We start from the raw sequence: 13,752 nt of genomic DNA, 5'->3' as shown, positions 1-13,752 counted from the left end.
AAGAGGTTACTGGAGCAGACTGTCTAGTTTAACAAGAAATAGTTTCTTGAGAAAGATCTTAGAGCATCTAAGTTGGTATCCAGTTTAGTGACAACTCAACGCTACAGACCTTTACATTGTCTTTGTTCTCAATACACATACCATCTGAAGAGAAGTTTGTTTTTTTTTTTTTTTTTGATTACTCATGCTTAGACAAAGCATGTTGACTGCTAGTTCTTTACCTTTCCAATCCAAAGTCCAAATTTTCATTTTTGCACAATGTAGATTTTGATAGAATTTCTTCAGGAATTCAAAACACTGCAGCATATATAAATTATCAAATAATTCATTTTAAATTCACTTGGAGCTTTACCATAGACAACTTAATTATGGTTTTGTTCAAAGCTTAATGCTTCTCTGAGTATGAAAATGTACTACATTAAGGTAGGTGGACATAGCATATGAAACATGATTTCATGATTTTGTGGGCACTGAATAAGAGGATATGCTTCTCTAAGACCTCAGAAATGGAATCTTTATGGGAGAAAATTCAGAAAGCTGAACCAGTCCCAAGATTACCTCCTGAAAATACATTCCCACCCTCTGGACTTTTATTTATTTATTTTTGATTTTTTAATATTTTTTTCTTACTTGTTTAGACATAAACAGGCATTAAAATTGCATGGCTTTGAAAGATGAAAGGACAGAATTAAAGAAAAATGATCAAATTTTCTATTTTTAATTCCAAGTAAAACTAGTAGAGATTTTAAAAATAGGCCTCAGATGATCTTACTACACAAAGGTAATATATAGCTATATATTTTCATTTTTTATAGCTATATATTTTCAATGCAGTTATGTGCTGTGAGCATATTGAGACTGAGTTTGCCTACTGATACCCTGAGCCAAGAGCAGACTCAATTTATGGACAACATATGCACCTCTGATGATACTGTGAATGCTAATTTTTTGGCTCAACAACTGCTTATTAATATGTCTTTACTAAACTTCAAGGAGAGATGCCAACATCGAGATGTTGTATTGAATTTAACTGTTAAATCCAACACATGCTGAACAAATCTGTGTTTTCGTTGATTAAAGATCATGAGGAAACTGTATAACTTGGAGTCCAGTCTATTTTCTCTTTTGTAAAACTAGTATTCACCCGCCATTCTTATCAGTGTTGACAATAGAACAAATGAAACATAGATTTGAAAATTCTGACTTTAAAAGGCATAAGTAAAATACGTACTGGATTTAGAAGGATTGTGAGGAAAAGTTCACCTCCTCGGATACTTTTATCCAGTTCTTGGGGTCCACCAGGATACTCTTTGTAGAAAATAGTGTGGGTGAATAACCCACAGGTCTGTCGAGGGAGGACCTGGGAAGGGGCAGGAAAGTAACTTAATATTGAGTTTCATCACATTCCTGTAAATGATCATTTCCTATTGGAGTTTCTTGGTTGCTAGAGTCATCAGATCTTATTGTAGTCACTGACTGCATTGCTGTAATTATGTAGATGCACAGGGAGTCATCAACTCAAAAGTATAGCACCTACAGGCTAGAACATTTTCACTCTGTTCTGCAAATCTCACACAATGGCTGATTTGCATGAAAGGATTGGCGAAAAAATAAAAGCCTTCATAAGGTTAATTCAATTCAAAAATAGAGATTCTCCAGGTTGCATTTCTCATGATATTAGGCCATTATAGCCCTCGCTTCTGAAATACAGTCTTACATGGCACTCAGTTCCTGAGATTCAAAACAATCAGTTTTCATCACTCCCTTTGTTTTGTTTTTACTACACTCTGAATTTAAAATTTAATCACAGTAGTAGTCAAATCATCTAATGATTGCTTCTGGCACATTGTGTAGTTAATTCTGTTATAAATCTAAATGTTCAGCAGAGAAGGCAAATAAGTAATTTTATTCCCAAAACTTATTTTGAATAACAAATTACTTAAAATCTAATGGAAAAGTACATCTAGTTGTGCAGCAAAACTATAATTTTATTTATTCTTTTCTTAATTTTTAAAATAGCTTGTATTAGATTCAAGGTAAATGAATGCATGTAATATTGGCTGAAAGGACTGTTTTTATTTCATGATGTGCTGAATGCTCATGTAACCCAATAAAGGGGAAATCTCTTACTCTGATTAGAAATTATATGAGAACCATCCTTTGTGTGGCTCCTGAATTTCTATGGATGTCAAAGCCACTATTTGAATTATCAGTGGCTCCATTTAAATCTGAGACTTCTTTATATTTTCCAATACCAATATACAATAAAATAATTACAGTTTTATAATTAATGAACTTTGAATACTAGCTCAGGAAACACAAGTGTGCTAGTGTTTTTTCTTTGACTTTAGGTAGTCAAGGATAGCTGAATAGGTAAATATATAGATGATAGGTAGACAGAGAGGTGATTGATAGATTACTCTGATAGAAAACTGAATAATGGACTGAGAAAACAGAAGTATTTAAAGGAGAGAGCACAGTTGTAAACCCTGGTTATGTTGCAGGCAACTGATGATGCAAATATAACTTAAGGCACTGTAAGAAGGAATGGTCATTTTGAGATGGGCTCTTTTATTGCAAAGTGAATAATATAATTTTTACATTTCAATGAATTATTATAAATTCCCATCTAAAATTCATTTGCTTTTACTCTCATTTATAGCAACTGATTAACCACTCCTTTGAATTATTATTTTTTTACTTAATGCATGTTTTTGTGGTATGCAAGGAAAACAAAGATGAATAAGAATAGTAGTCTAAGATATTCTTGAGTGTCTGAAAGTTAAACTAATTGGATAAACAGCTCTCATATGGTATTGAGTCTTTTGATAATGTAGTGATTTTAGAGGTATTTTATTGCTCTACAGACCCCTCCTTTGCCTTAAAACTCTCAATGAAACCATCCAAACAAATACAGAGACACTCTCCACAGGTCTAGTGTACCAAGACAGACCATCAATCCAGAAACTGCATGGATGGTCTCTATGTAACTCATTTCCAAAACTTGAACTTTTTCTTGGGTTTGCCAAAACCACCCCACCATTTATGAAGCAAGCCAATAATTAAACAATGTGTTGATGTATGACCAGTAACCTCACACAAGTTCAGAAATCATAAATCATGATACTCATGGAATGCAGCTTCAGCTTACAACCTGTCTTCACACATAGATATAAAAATACTTCAGTACCCATGGTAGTCTCTGCTCACCATGATGCTATTGTGAATGAAGCCCTTTCGGTACCGTGCAGGTTTCAAATGTGGATATTCTTCAGTGCTGGTGACCTGAATACCCCAGACTTTCCTCCAAGCTGCATACAGTTGAATGTGAACTGGGTAGACGCCCGAGTGATGGGGTGCCACTGCATAGCCCATGTTGATAGGTATTCCATGATCCTAAAAGAGACCAAAACAACACAATACAGAGTGTGGTAAACTGAATTCACCTGAAACTGCTCCCCAAACACTGCCTTACAATGTATTGATTCTGCACCAAGTATGAGAAATATGAAATCTCACATAATAGGGTGCTTATGTTTTAGCTGCTCATCATAGTCTCTCTTTCTGATGGTATGGGAGACACAGTCAAATGCTGTGGGCATGTGGTACGCAGATCAGATTGATTTTGAATTTTGACTACAAAAATTTTGGGGGTAAGAAGAGAAGAGACCATTACCCTTCCTAATATATCTATATCTATCTATATGTATCTAGCTAGATAGCTACCTAATATATCTATATCTATCTATATGTATCTAGCTAGATAGCTAGATAGACATATATATATATATATATATATATATATATATATATATAGATGGATGAGAAAGAGAGAGAGAGGGACAACTAAAAAAGAGTCACTTGAAGAGAAAGATGGGAGAGCATGATGAGTGGGTGTGTGTGTGCATGCACATGTGCACACATACATGTTAAAGGAACCAGAAAAGGAAGTATGAATGATAAAATGATGGGCTTTTCCTGCCAGCTAAGTGATTTGGAATTAATTCTATTTGCATAATGTAGGCATCAAAGCTCTCTGAGTATAGAGAGTGATACTATGCTCTGTGCGTCTAGTGATAAGTCAAGATGGACTGGAAGTAGAAAGGGGATGAATCAAGGCTGTACATTAGGAAGCCACTGCAGTGATACAAATTAAAGAAACAGGGTTACCTAAGGAGATGAATGTGGTCAGATTAAAAGTCAGGGGACAAATCTCTGTATGATTCAGTGATGTTTTGGAAACAGAGGGAAAAGGAAAAGTAATGATTAAGATTCTCTCCTTTGCTTTGAGCCTAAACAACTCAATTTATTTGTAAAATATATACTTCACTTTGAACTCCTTGCTTTGGGTAAACAGTCAACTCTAAAGGGAAGTATATAAATTTAAGACAAGGATATAAAAAATGGTATTATATAGTGAGGAACTTTATATATAGATCTGCAGTTTTCTTTAGATTTCTCCCTCTAATGTTTATCTGCTTTTCAAAGACTATTTTTAGAATTGAATCTCATCAATTGAGCTGATAAATGACAATATATGGTCATATCTGAAAGCTGACTGAATCAATAAACAGAACATACATATGTTGACAATTGCCATTTCTATTTTCTATTACATGGTATATAGCATAGGAAAATAATTCAGTCTGGCATAATAAGAAAACAGCAAGTGGGTCACATCTACAATGCCAAAGTCATAAGCCACACTCAGTTCAGAAGAAAGACCCAAAATACTTGACAAGTCTCCATCTGTCTTTCTCTCATGGAATGACTGTCATTGTATAGCCAAATTCCCCTCTCTTTCAATAAGACCATGTGTTTTCCAACATCTATTACAATAAATGACTCTGTAGAAAGACTGAATTATGAAATCAATGCCATAAAATGAGCTGGAGTCTTTTGCTAGGCACTGGGGAAAATGCATTTCTTGATATGTGTCGAAGAAAAATACTTCTTTCAGGAGCTTGCATTTTCATTACAAGGCGAGGTTGAAAAAGTCAGTAACAAAATTACTTGGAAGATACCAATGGGGGAAGGAAATTCATCTCACCCTGATATATCACTGGAGAATAAGTCCTATAAAAGCCTTAGTTCTATCTGGTTAGTTCCATGTTGCCCAGTGAATCATCAGAGAGCTTCTTGAGGATGAGGGTCATCCTGGGGCCAAGGGCTGATGCCTTGTATATGAAATGTAGATGGACTTTCTCAAGAGAGAGATCTTGGTGTCCAAATTCTGTCTGGTAAACAGAATTTATGTGACTGTTGCTTAGAAAAGTCCTCTGGATTTACAAGAGAAGGGGAAAAATGTGTTATGCTCTTATTACTCTTTCAAACAATTCCTATTGAGATTTGTAAGGGTTTTGTCTCACAGTATTAATAATGACACGTCATCAATGTCTGAATCCTACCAGTCTTCATTAATAACTCTGTTAGTGTAATTTCATTCCAAATTTGGGGTCAAGAATCCTAGATGAGTATGTGAATGTTTAGAAACAAAGAGATAAAATTGTGAAAAGAACTGAAATACCAAACAATAGTACCTCTTCAGGAAAAGAAAAAAAAAAAGACATTTCACTTTTGACAGGTAGTAAAATAAATTGTAGAACTTTCATGAAAAACCAGGAGGTAAAAAGCAATTGATTTGGTGAGCAGGAAGGAAGGGGCAGTAAAAGGATTTTATTATATTTATTGATTTCTGGGGGCTCAATGTTATACTGCTCATAAGGTCATCTTATCACACTGACAACCAGAACTCAATCAAAATAGTAAATCACACTGGATAATTATGAGTTTATACTTTTTCAACCTAAATGATATCATAAAATGAAAAATAATTCCCTAGTAACTCTTTTTCTGTTATCAAGGGGCCTTCTGAACTAAAAATCTTCATTCTTTACTGTCCAGAATTTAAAACCCTCTTCACTGAGACTTGGTCGACTATCATATGAGCTAACCTACTTACAAACAATCACAAAAATTACAAAATGTGAAAGATAGTTCTAATATGAATATAGGAAGCAGTTAAAACTATAAATTAGACATAAAAGACAGAATAAGCTAAATAAGGAAATATAAGGAAAGCCAAATATGTTTTTTTAATTGAAGCAATGTCTCTCACAGGACCCAGATTTTCTATGATATTATGACATTGTCACTACAAATAATTACAGGAGAACTTGATCTAAATTTCCCAGTTACATTAAATTCCCATTTTATTGGGAAATTAGATCATGTGATAATTAACCAACTATATTAAAGTCACTATTTTCAAAAAAATGCAATAATATAAACTATATCTAGCATTAAAGTACTAACAGAACCAGCTTGATTTCATTGAGTGTTTCTTTGATCATTCCTATTTATCATATCTGCTTGCAATTGCTTACTACCTGGTATTTATTAACATTATCCTCATAAACATTATCCTTATAATGTCATGGCCTGGATGTTATTGTCAAATGTGGAACTGAGGCTCAGAGAAGACCAACGACTTGACAATGTTCACAAATGGCAGGGCTAGAATCATACCTCAATTCCTCTAAATTCACAGTTTGCTTTTGCTATTCCCTCCCAGTTAATGACTAGAAACACTTGATGGACAACAGAAAACTGGTTTTAATATATACTTCTTAAATGAACTCATATTTACTCTATTTTTGTTTGGGAAGGTTATACATAAAAATTTTACATTTCTCAATCTCCTCTCTAGCTATCATTTCTGATGCAAACAAGGTCCAGCCAATAAGAAGTACTCAGAATAGATGAGCAGGTGCTCAAATCTTGCAAATCTTGGCTTCCGTTGTTGATATATAAGATTGTGAAAAAAGAGGCTTTTTTGAAGAAGTACTTGGGGCCCATTTTCAGGGAAGCAGGTGAAGCTTATTGCTTCTGCCAGAGTTGCAGTGGCCAACTCGGAAGCGGTCACTCCCTGAGGAAACTAAGTCTGTCTGGCTCTGTGAGTCCCTAGGGGAGGAATATAACCTAGAATTTGCTCATCAGTCTTTCTAAAGTTTTTGGAAGCCTTAAATTGCTGAATAAAAATTCTCCCTATTTAAAATAACTCCAAGTGGCTTCTGTTTCTAGCATGGAACCCTGACTGATATCCATGTTCCTTTTCCCTTCCTAATAAATATAAAATTTATAAGAGGTTCAGGTGAGATATCAGTGGCTTGAATTCCAGGGAAAGACAAAGAGAAGAAGAGTTTGCTAAAAACTGTCCGATATTTCTCCAAGAAAACTCACTCATGCATGGCAAAACAGCAAACACACCTATTTGTCAACCTGGATAATATCAAGTTCTATGATTACTAAATTTTATGACTGAGCAGCCAATATCTAGTGTACAGAGAAAATAAATAGGAGACAAGTCTTTAAATAATAAACATCAAACATACATGAAAACAATTCAGTACAACTACAGTGAGATAATTATTACTGAATTCATGGCAATGTCAAGTACTATGCATAGATACAGGGGGTTTAAGACACGTTTTTTAAGATTTATTTATTTTTACATACAAGAACTGGGGTACAGGCCAGATGCCAGATGCGTGGGAGGGTGAGAAGATTCACCAGAGACAGAGTGGGGAACAAAACAGGTAGATTGACTGAAATACACTGCTGAGTGGAGCAGCGGCCAGGACAGGAGGGGTCTGCCGTGCCATGTGGGTATCTCCCTGGCCGCCAGGATTGAACCCGCACTGCAGAGGCTGCAGATTGCCTCAAAGCACTGTGCTCTACCACCTGCGCCACCAGGAGAGATCCAAGACATGTTTTTAAATATTTTTAAAAGCAATGATACATTTAAAATATTATTAAATAAAAAATCATGGATCTCTAAGAAATGAATACAAGGGAAAGGAAATGAAATTATCACTGCAAGTAAATGTACTGGAGGTAAAAAGCTAATGCATTAAACAGTACCCTATTGAACTTAAAGTATTGATTTGCCCTTTTAAATACACAACTTCTAGGGAGTGACACTGGTGCTAAAGAAAATAGATCTCATTATCTGTTTTTGCTTTTATTAGGAGCTTGGAATCATATTGTCAACTTTGAGAATGATCTTAGGATCATCGATTTTCTACTGTGTTTTGGGGACTGAAATTATCTCTTCTGTTTTTATAAGTGATAAAAGCAATGACTGTGTGACCCTGGAAATTGGTTGGGTCAGTCCTGGCACTTTTTGGACTGAAGTCTAGTAAATGGTGACACATCTCTGGAGAGCTCTGTGTCACAAATGGATTTTTCTTTTGAAAAGGAAATAGCACAACAATGGCATTTCTTCGATGGCGTTGAACTTTCCGATCCTAAGTAGAGCTATTTTGGGCAATTGAGACATATCCTTTTAATATTCTTGATCCTGTAGCGTGTCTACTTTACTGCTTAAAAGGAACTTACAGAAAAACTAAGTGTTCCCCCACATTGTATGAAGTGTGTTTGGTTAGGCACTTGTATTGCTAACTTTTTGTGGTCAGAATTCTTACTTTATTGATAATCAAAATGCTCAACACATTGTGGTTCATTAATTTCCTTTATCTGACCTATTTATTTTGTGCCTATGGTGCATCTGGAAACATTTTAACATGTGAAGATAGAGCAGGGAACAAAATAAATCAATCCCAATCATCAGAAAGTTTAGATTTTAGTGGGAGGTGAAATCAAGATTATGTAATAAGTAAATTGTATTATATATAAGGGGCTAAGTTATGGAGGAAAGCAAGGACTTTAGAAGAGGGGGAAACACAAATATGTGGTATCAAAATATCTCAGGAAATGCCAGAACTGCATTTCAGTACCTTTCCCTATAATACTGCATCTTCTGGATTCAAAGACCTACTTTGAAATTTAATCCAGCAATAAGAGCAATGGTATCAAACATTAAGTATTTAGAACTTCTGACAATGTCATTAACTTGGAAGACATGATAACATCAAAGAATCTTAAAAATGTTATATGCATCAAATGGAAACAGGAAAATCATTATCCATTTCATTATGACCTCATTCCTACCTATAGTTCCTATAGATGGAAACATGTAAAATGAAAGTACTCAAAATAATTCCCCTTACTACAATCACACCAATTTCACAAAATGTCCATTTGTAATTTTATCTCAATAATTATAACAGCATTTTCTTAGCATGCCTTCATTTTTAGTACCTTGGCTATTTATACACAGTACATTATTTTTTTTTAAATCTTTTACACGATTGCCTATGTTTATATGCTAAAACACTGGTTTAGATGGGATGGCTAGGTGTGTTTGTGTGTGTGAGTGTTTGTGTAGGTGTAGTATTAGTGGTAGTAGTAGTAATCATAGTGATGGTGGTGGTAGAAAAGTCTAGGAGATCAACCAGCCCTTTCTGAAGTTGGCTAGAATGCCTTCATTTTCTGCTTTTTTTTTTAACGCATTCTCAAACCTTTTGGATGTTTCCAAAAATATATAGCTGATGGGCTGGAATTACTAATTTAAACACATCACTTTGCAGAAATAAATTTGCATAAACTACTACTTTCTCAGAGCAATGGAATATATTTCCAATATTATTTTTGAGTCAAACTGAGATTTCCCTTAGGAGTCATTTTTTCCTCTAATGTCAGCTTAATGCATTAATGGAAAAATGCTTTAAACATTTGGTGTAGGCATGAACCATCACTTTAGTTATCAATTCTTTCAGCCATCCCCAAAGTACAAGGTGCTATTACATTTTGTGCTTCTGCGGCATCCTGTGACTTCTCTAAGTGCTAAAATGATTCATATTGGTAATTGTTTCAGTTTTGTGGAACCTTTAGTCATGTGAATTAGGTTAAATTTCATCAAATAAAGTAAGTTTATGTTAATAGTAGTTTCTATATTTAAAAAATAGTTATTATCACTTAAGCAAGTGCTCATGCAGATGATTAAATCATTATTTATTTATGTAGACATGCTGACATGTTTCAAACTAAAATCATAGCAAAACACTATTTTACATTTTGTTTTGATCATGTTAAGGTGGTATCATATCCTCAAGTTGAAGTATCAACACAGTTCTTATCTTAATGCAACTTCACTTCAAACTCTCCAGTTTTCCTATATTATTAACTAGCTTTAGCTCTCTACCCTGTCAACATGTTTGGAAACAATTTCTCATATTCTCATATTGCTTAGGTTACTGCAGAAATGACTGCAGGGAACTGATGTGTCAACTAGAAAGCAGTAATCATGGGATGAAATGATAAAAATATCTAGCCACGATAGGTAAAGAATAAAGGAAACTACCAAACAGAAAGAATTTCTCAAATTGAAAAAGGCAAAAAAAGAAAAAAAAAAAAACTTTGCGGAAACTAATATTTATGATGGCTAATTCAAGTTGACCAGAGTATGCCCAATATAGCAGGGTTAAATAAAATCTTGAAAACTTCATTTCTTGCTTATTTCATATTCATTTAGTAATTAAAAGCAACTTTGTTCATTTAAGCAATGAAATTAAAATCTGTCAGTGAAAAGTTAATTCTGCTATTGACCACTCTAAGAACCTACTCAGAAAATGACTATCGAATAATTGATCGATAAGTAGGCATAAAATCTCACCATCAACACTTTTTATAGTGTCAGACTTTATGATAAGGTTATTCTATGGAAATATTCCTTTGGAGAGTCTATACATTTTAAACAATGGGGCAATTTGAGTGAAGGTAAATTTCACAATTGTTCAAGAGAAAAAAAAATGCAATGAAAAAAGGAGTGGATAGGGAATAGGGTCAAACCTTGTACCAGGAAAACAAAAATAAAAACAGAAAACACTCTGATAAAATAGAGAAAAGTTTATTTCTCTTGACTAGTGGGGAACCTGGAGATAAATAGTTGCTTCGGAAGTTTAAGAGTGGCAGACATAAAGTCTCCAATTCTGTTGGCCCTCCTTCTATCGTTTATCAATGGACGCCTTAGTTCCAATGAAGAGGATGTTATATGAGGCAAGAGAAAGGCACAAAGGTCAGGGGCAGATGGCAGGCATCAACTGATTTAACCTTTTTTCCTCGTGCTTTCCTGAAAGCCCCATGCCGTGACATATGTTTTCATCAGATTGGTCAGAACTATACTAAATGACTTCTGTCCAAAACCGAGTAATCAGTCCCTTAGCTAGACACTTGGGCTCCACAAGTACACTTTGGATTCGTTCAGCAAGGAAGAAATGATGATGCAGGAGTAAAGACATCTGTACTCTGAAATGAGAGTGCAGAAGTAAGAATCCCCATGCCCTGTTGCTAAGCAACTCACTTCAAATACTATGCAGAAAACACAAACAAGAACAATGATTAAGGAGGATACAGGAGAGCAACAAATGAGAATACATTAATTAGGAACATGGGGAGGTAATATGAGAATCCTGAGAATTGATGTTTCAAATCAGAGCTTTCAGCAAAGGTGATACGACTGAATGAAGGGTCTCCAAGCCACAAGCACCCAGGGGGAGAATTCCCTGCATAGTCTAACCCCACCAGGGTTCCTCACTATTATAGTCTCCTAATAGCCCAGTCCAAGCTTCTCAGTTTCTTTCTTCCCTGTACACCTTATTCTCCTCTACAAGATTTGTAAAGGTAAGGATTCTCAGAAATGTATTTTATGTTTCAGAAATTTGGACACATTAGGTTACCAATAATCACTGTTAGATGGGTGTCCATTAAGGATTCTTGAAATATTGTGCATTATGGTTCTAATTTGACACCCCTATCTTGGGGTCATTATGTAGGTAGGTCAATGCTAGGCAGACATTTTCTCTAAAGGGCCACATCGTAAATATTTTAGGCTTTGCCACCTGTTTTGCTTTTTGCATGTGACAAAAAGCATTGTCACATGCTTTTTTGTTTATTTGATTTCACAACCCTTTAAAAATGTAAAACCTACTCTTTGTACATGAACCATCAAAAACAAACAAGCAATAGTTTCCTGACACAAGACAGGTTGTTGCTGAAACAATATTTATCTTATTAGAAAAGTGGAACATGTTATTTTGGACAATAACTTCTGCGTTTCTGCACACTGCTCCCTCAGCTTAGATGCTCCCTCACACCTTTTCCCTCATGTACACTGCTCATGTATCATAAGTACTGCTATCTCAACATCTGTCCCATTTTTTATTTTCTTTTTCTCTTTGTGCATAACCATTGTCTCATTTGTGGCTGTACTGTGATCTGTGTGTTTCTTTCAAAAACCTGAAATGTCATTTTCTTATATTGCAGTAAAATCCCTGAGTATAAGCAGCATCTCATTAATTTTTGCATCCTGGTCAAGATGAGTACAAGAAGAGAAGAGAGTGAGAGAGGGAGTTACTTTTTCACAATGGAAGGCATATTTGAACATTTTTTAACTTAACTGGGAAACAATTAGGAAGATTAAAGAGTTCATATGCATATGGACCATAAAACAAAGAGGAAAAGCAAATCAATTCAATAGACACCAAAACATCATGTCACATATCCAAGACCCTTTCATGACAAAAATATTTCAACTGAATAGGAATAAGCAAGAATTTCTTCAACTTGAAAATAAGTATCAGTGAAAAACTCACAATGAACATCATCTTTAAAAACTCACAATGAATATCATGCTTTTCTTCTGGGATCAGGGATAAGGTAGGAATATTTGCACTTGCCATTTCTGTACAACCTTATAATGAAGCTCTAGCTAGGGAAATTGGGCAATAAAATTTAAATAAGGATACACAAATTAGAAAAGAAGAGGAAAAAAGTTCTTATTTATATATGATATGATATTGTATATAGACTTCACCGCGGAAATCACTAAAAATTCTTGGATTAGTGAATGAGTTCAGCAAATTGGAAGGTGACAAGACCCCCACACAAAAATCAATAGTACTTCTATACCTAAAAATGAACAGCATGAAATGAAATTAAGAAATAATTCCATTTACAATAGCATCAATAAGAATAAAATGCTTAGGGATATACTAAACAAAAGGAGTACAAAACACAGACTGAAAATTATAAAAAAACTACTGAAAGAAATTAAAGAATCTCTAAATGAAAGGAAAGATAGCCCATAAATGGATCAGAACACATTATAATAAGATGGCTCTATTTCCAAAATTGATGTGTGCGTAGAGTGCTATCTCTGTTAACCTCCTAGCCAGATATCCTGCAGAAATATCTAAGTTAATTCTAAAATTCACATGGAAATTCAAAGGAACCAGAGAAACCAGATGGCTACCATACTGGAGCAGCCATCTGGATTGGCCCACATGAAAATAAACTGAGAGCAGACCCAGCAACAAGAGTTGAGAAACAGGGCCTCCCTTGTGGCCTACGGGTTAAATCTCAGAGCTATCACTGCTAAGACCTGGGTTCAATTTCCGGCCAGGGAGCTGACCCACATAGCACAGCAGACCTTTCCTGCCTCCCCACTGCTCCCCTCAGCAGTGTATTTCAGTAGATCCACCTGTTCTGTTCCCCATTTGTCTCTGGTGAATCCTCTCTCCCCGCCACAGCTCTGGTCTGTACCCCAGTTCTTCTAAACATGGACAAATAAATCTTAAAAAAAAATTGAGGAAGACGGGTCCACCATTCAGCCACTTGTGGGGAACTCAATCTTGTCAACAATTGTGTATGTAAGCTTGAGCTCTGGTGGTGCCAGCCGGTTGAGGCCTGAAATGATCTTCATGTCAAATGATACCTTGATTGGAATTGTGAGAGAGCTGCTGGATCGAGTTAAGTCATATTTGACTTTGTGACTTACATGAACTGTTGAGT

General features: G+C 35.1%; 1 protein-coding gene across 1 annotated transcript in view; it reads right to left on the bottom strand.

Annotated features, from left to right (window-relative positions):
• NDST4 (N-deacetylase and N-sulfotransferase 4) overlaps positions 1 to 13,752 on the bottom strand; it is a 309,699-nt gene that overhangs the window by 77,572 nt on the left and 218,375 nt on the right. The window contains exons 7-8 of the mRNA XM_037509533.2: positions 3,211 to 3,396; positions 1,232 to 1,360 (exon numbers count right to left, since the gene is read on the bottom strand). Coding sequence (XP_037365430.2) covers positions 1,232 to 1,360; positions 3,211 to 3,396 — 315 coding nt within the window. The remainder of the gene's footprint in view (positions 1 to 1,231; positions 1,361 to 3,210; positions 3,397 to 13,752) is intronic.

The sequence above is a fragment of the Talpa occidentalis genome, unplaced genomic scaffold (genome assembly GCF_014898055.3).
Source record: "Talpa occidentalis isolate TD23 unplaced genomic scaffold, MPIMG_talOcc4v2.1 talOcc4.13, whole genome shotgun sequence".
NCBI classification, from domain to species: domain Eukaryota; kingdom Metazoa; phylum Chordata; class Mammalia; order Eulipotyphla; family Talpidae; genus Talpa; species Talpa occidentalis.
This window is presented reverse-complemented; position numbering and strand designations above follow the sequence as displayed.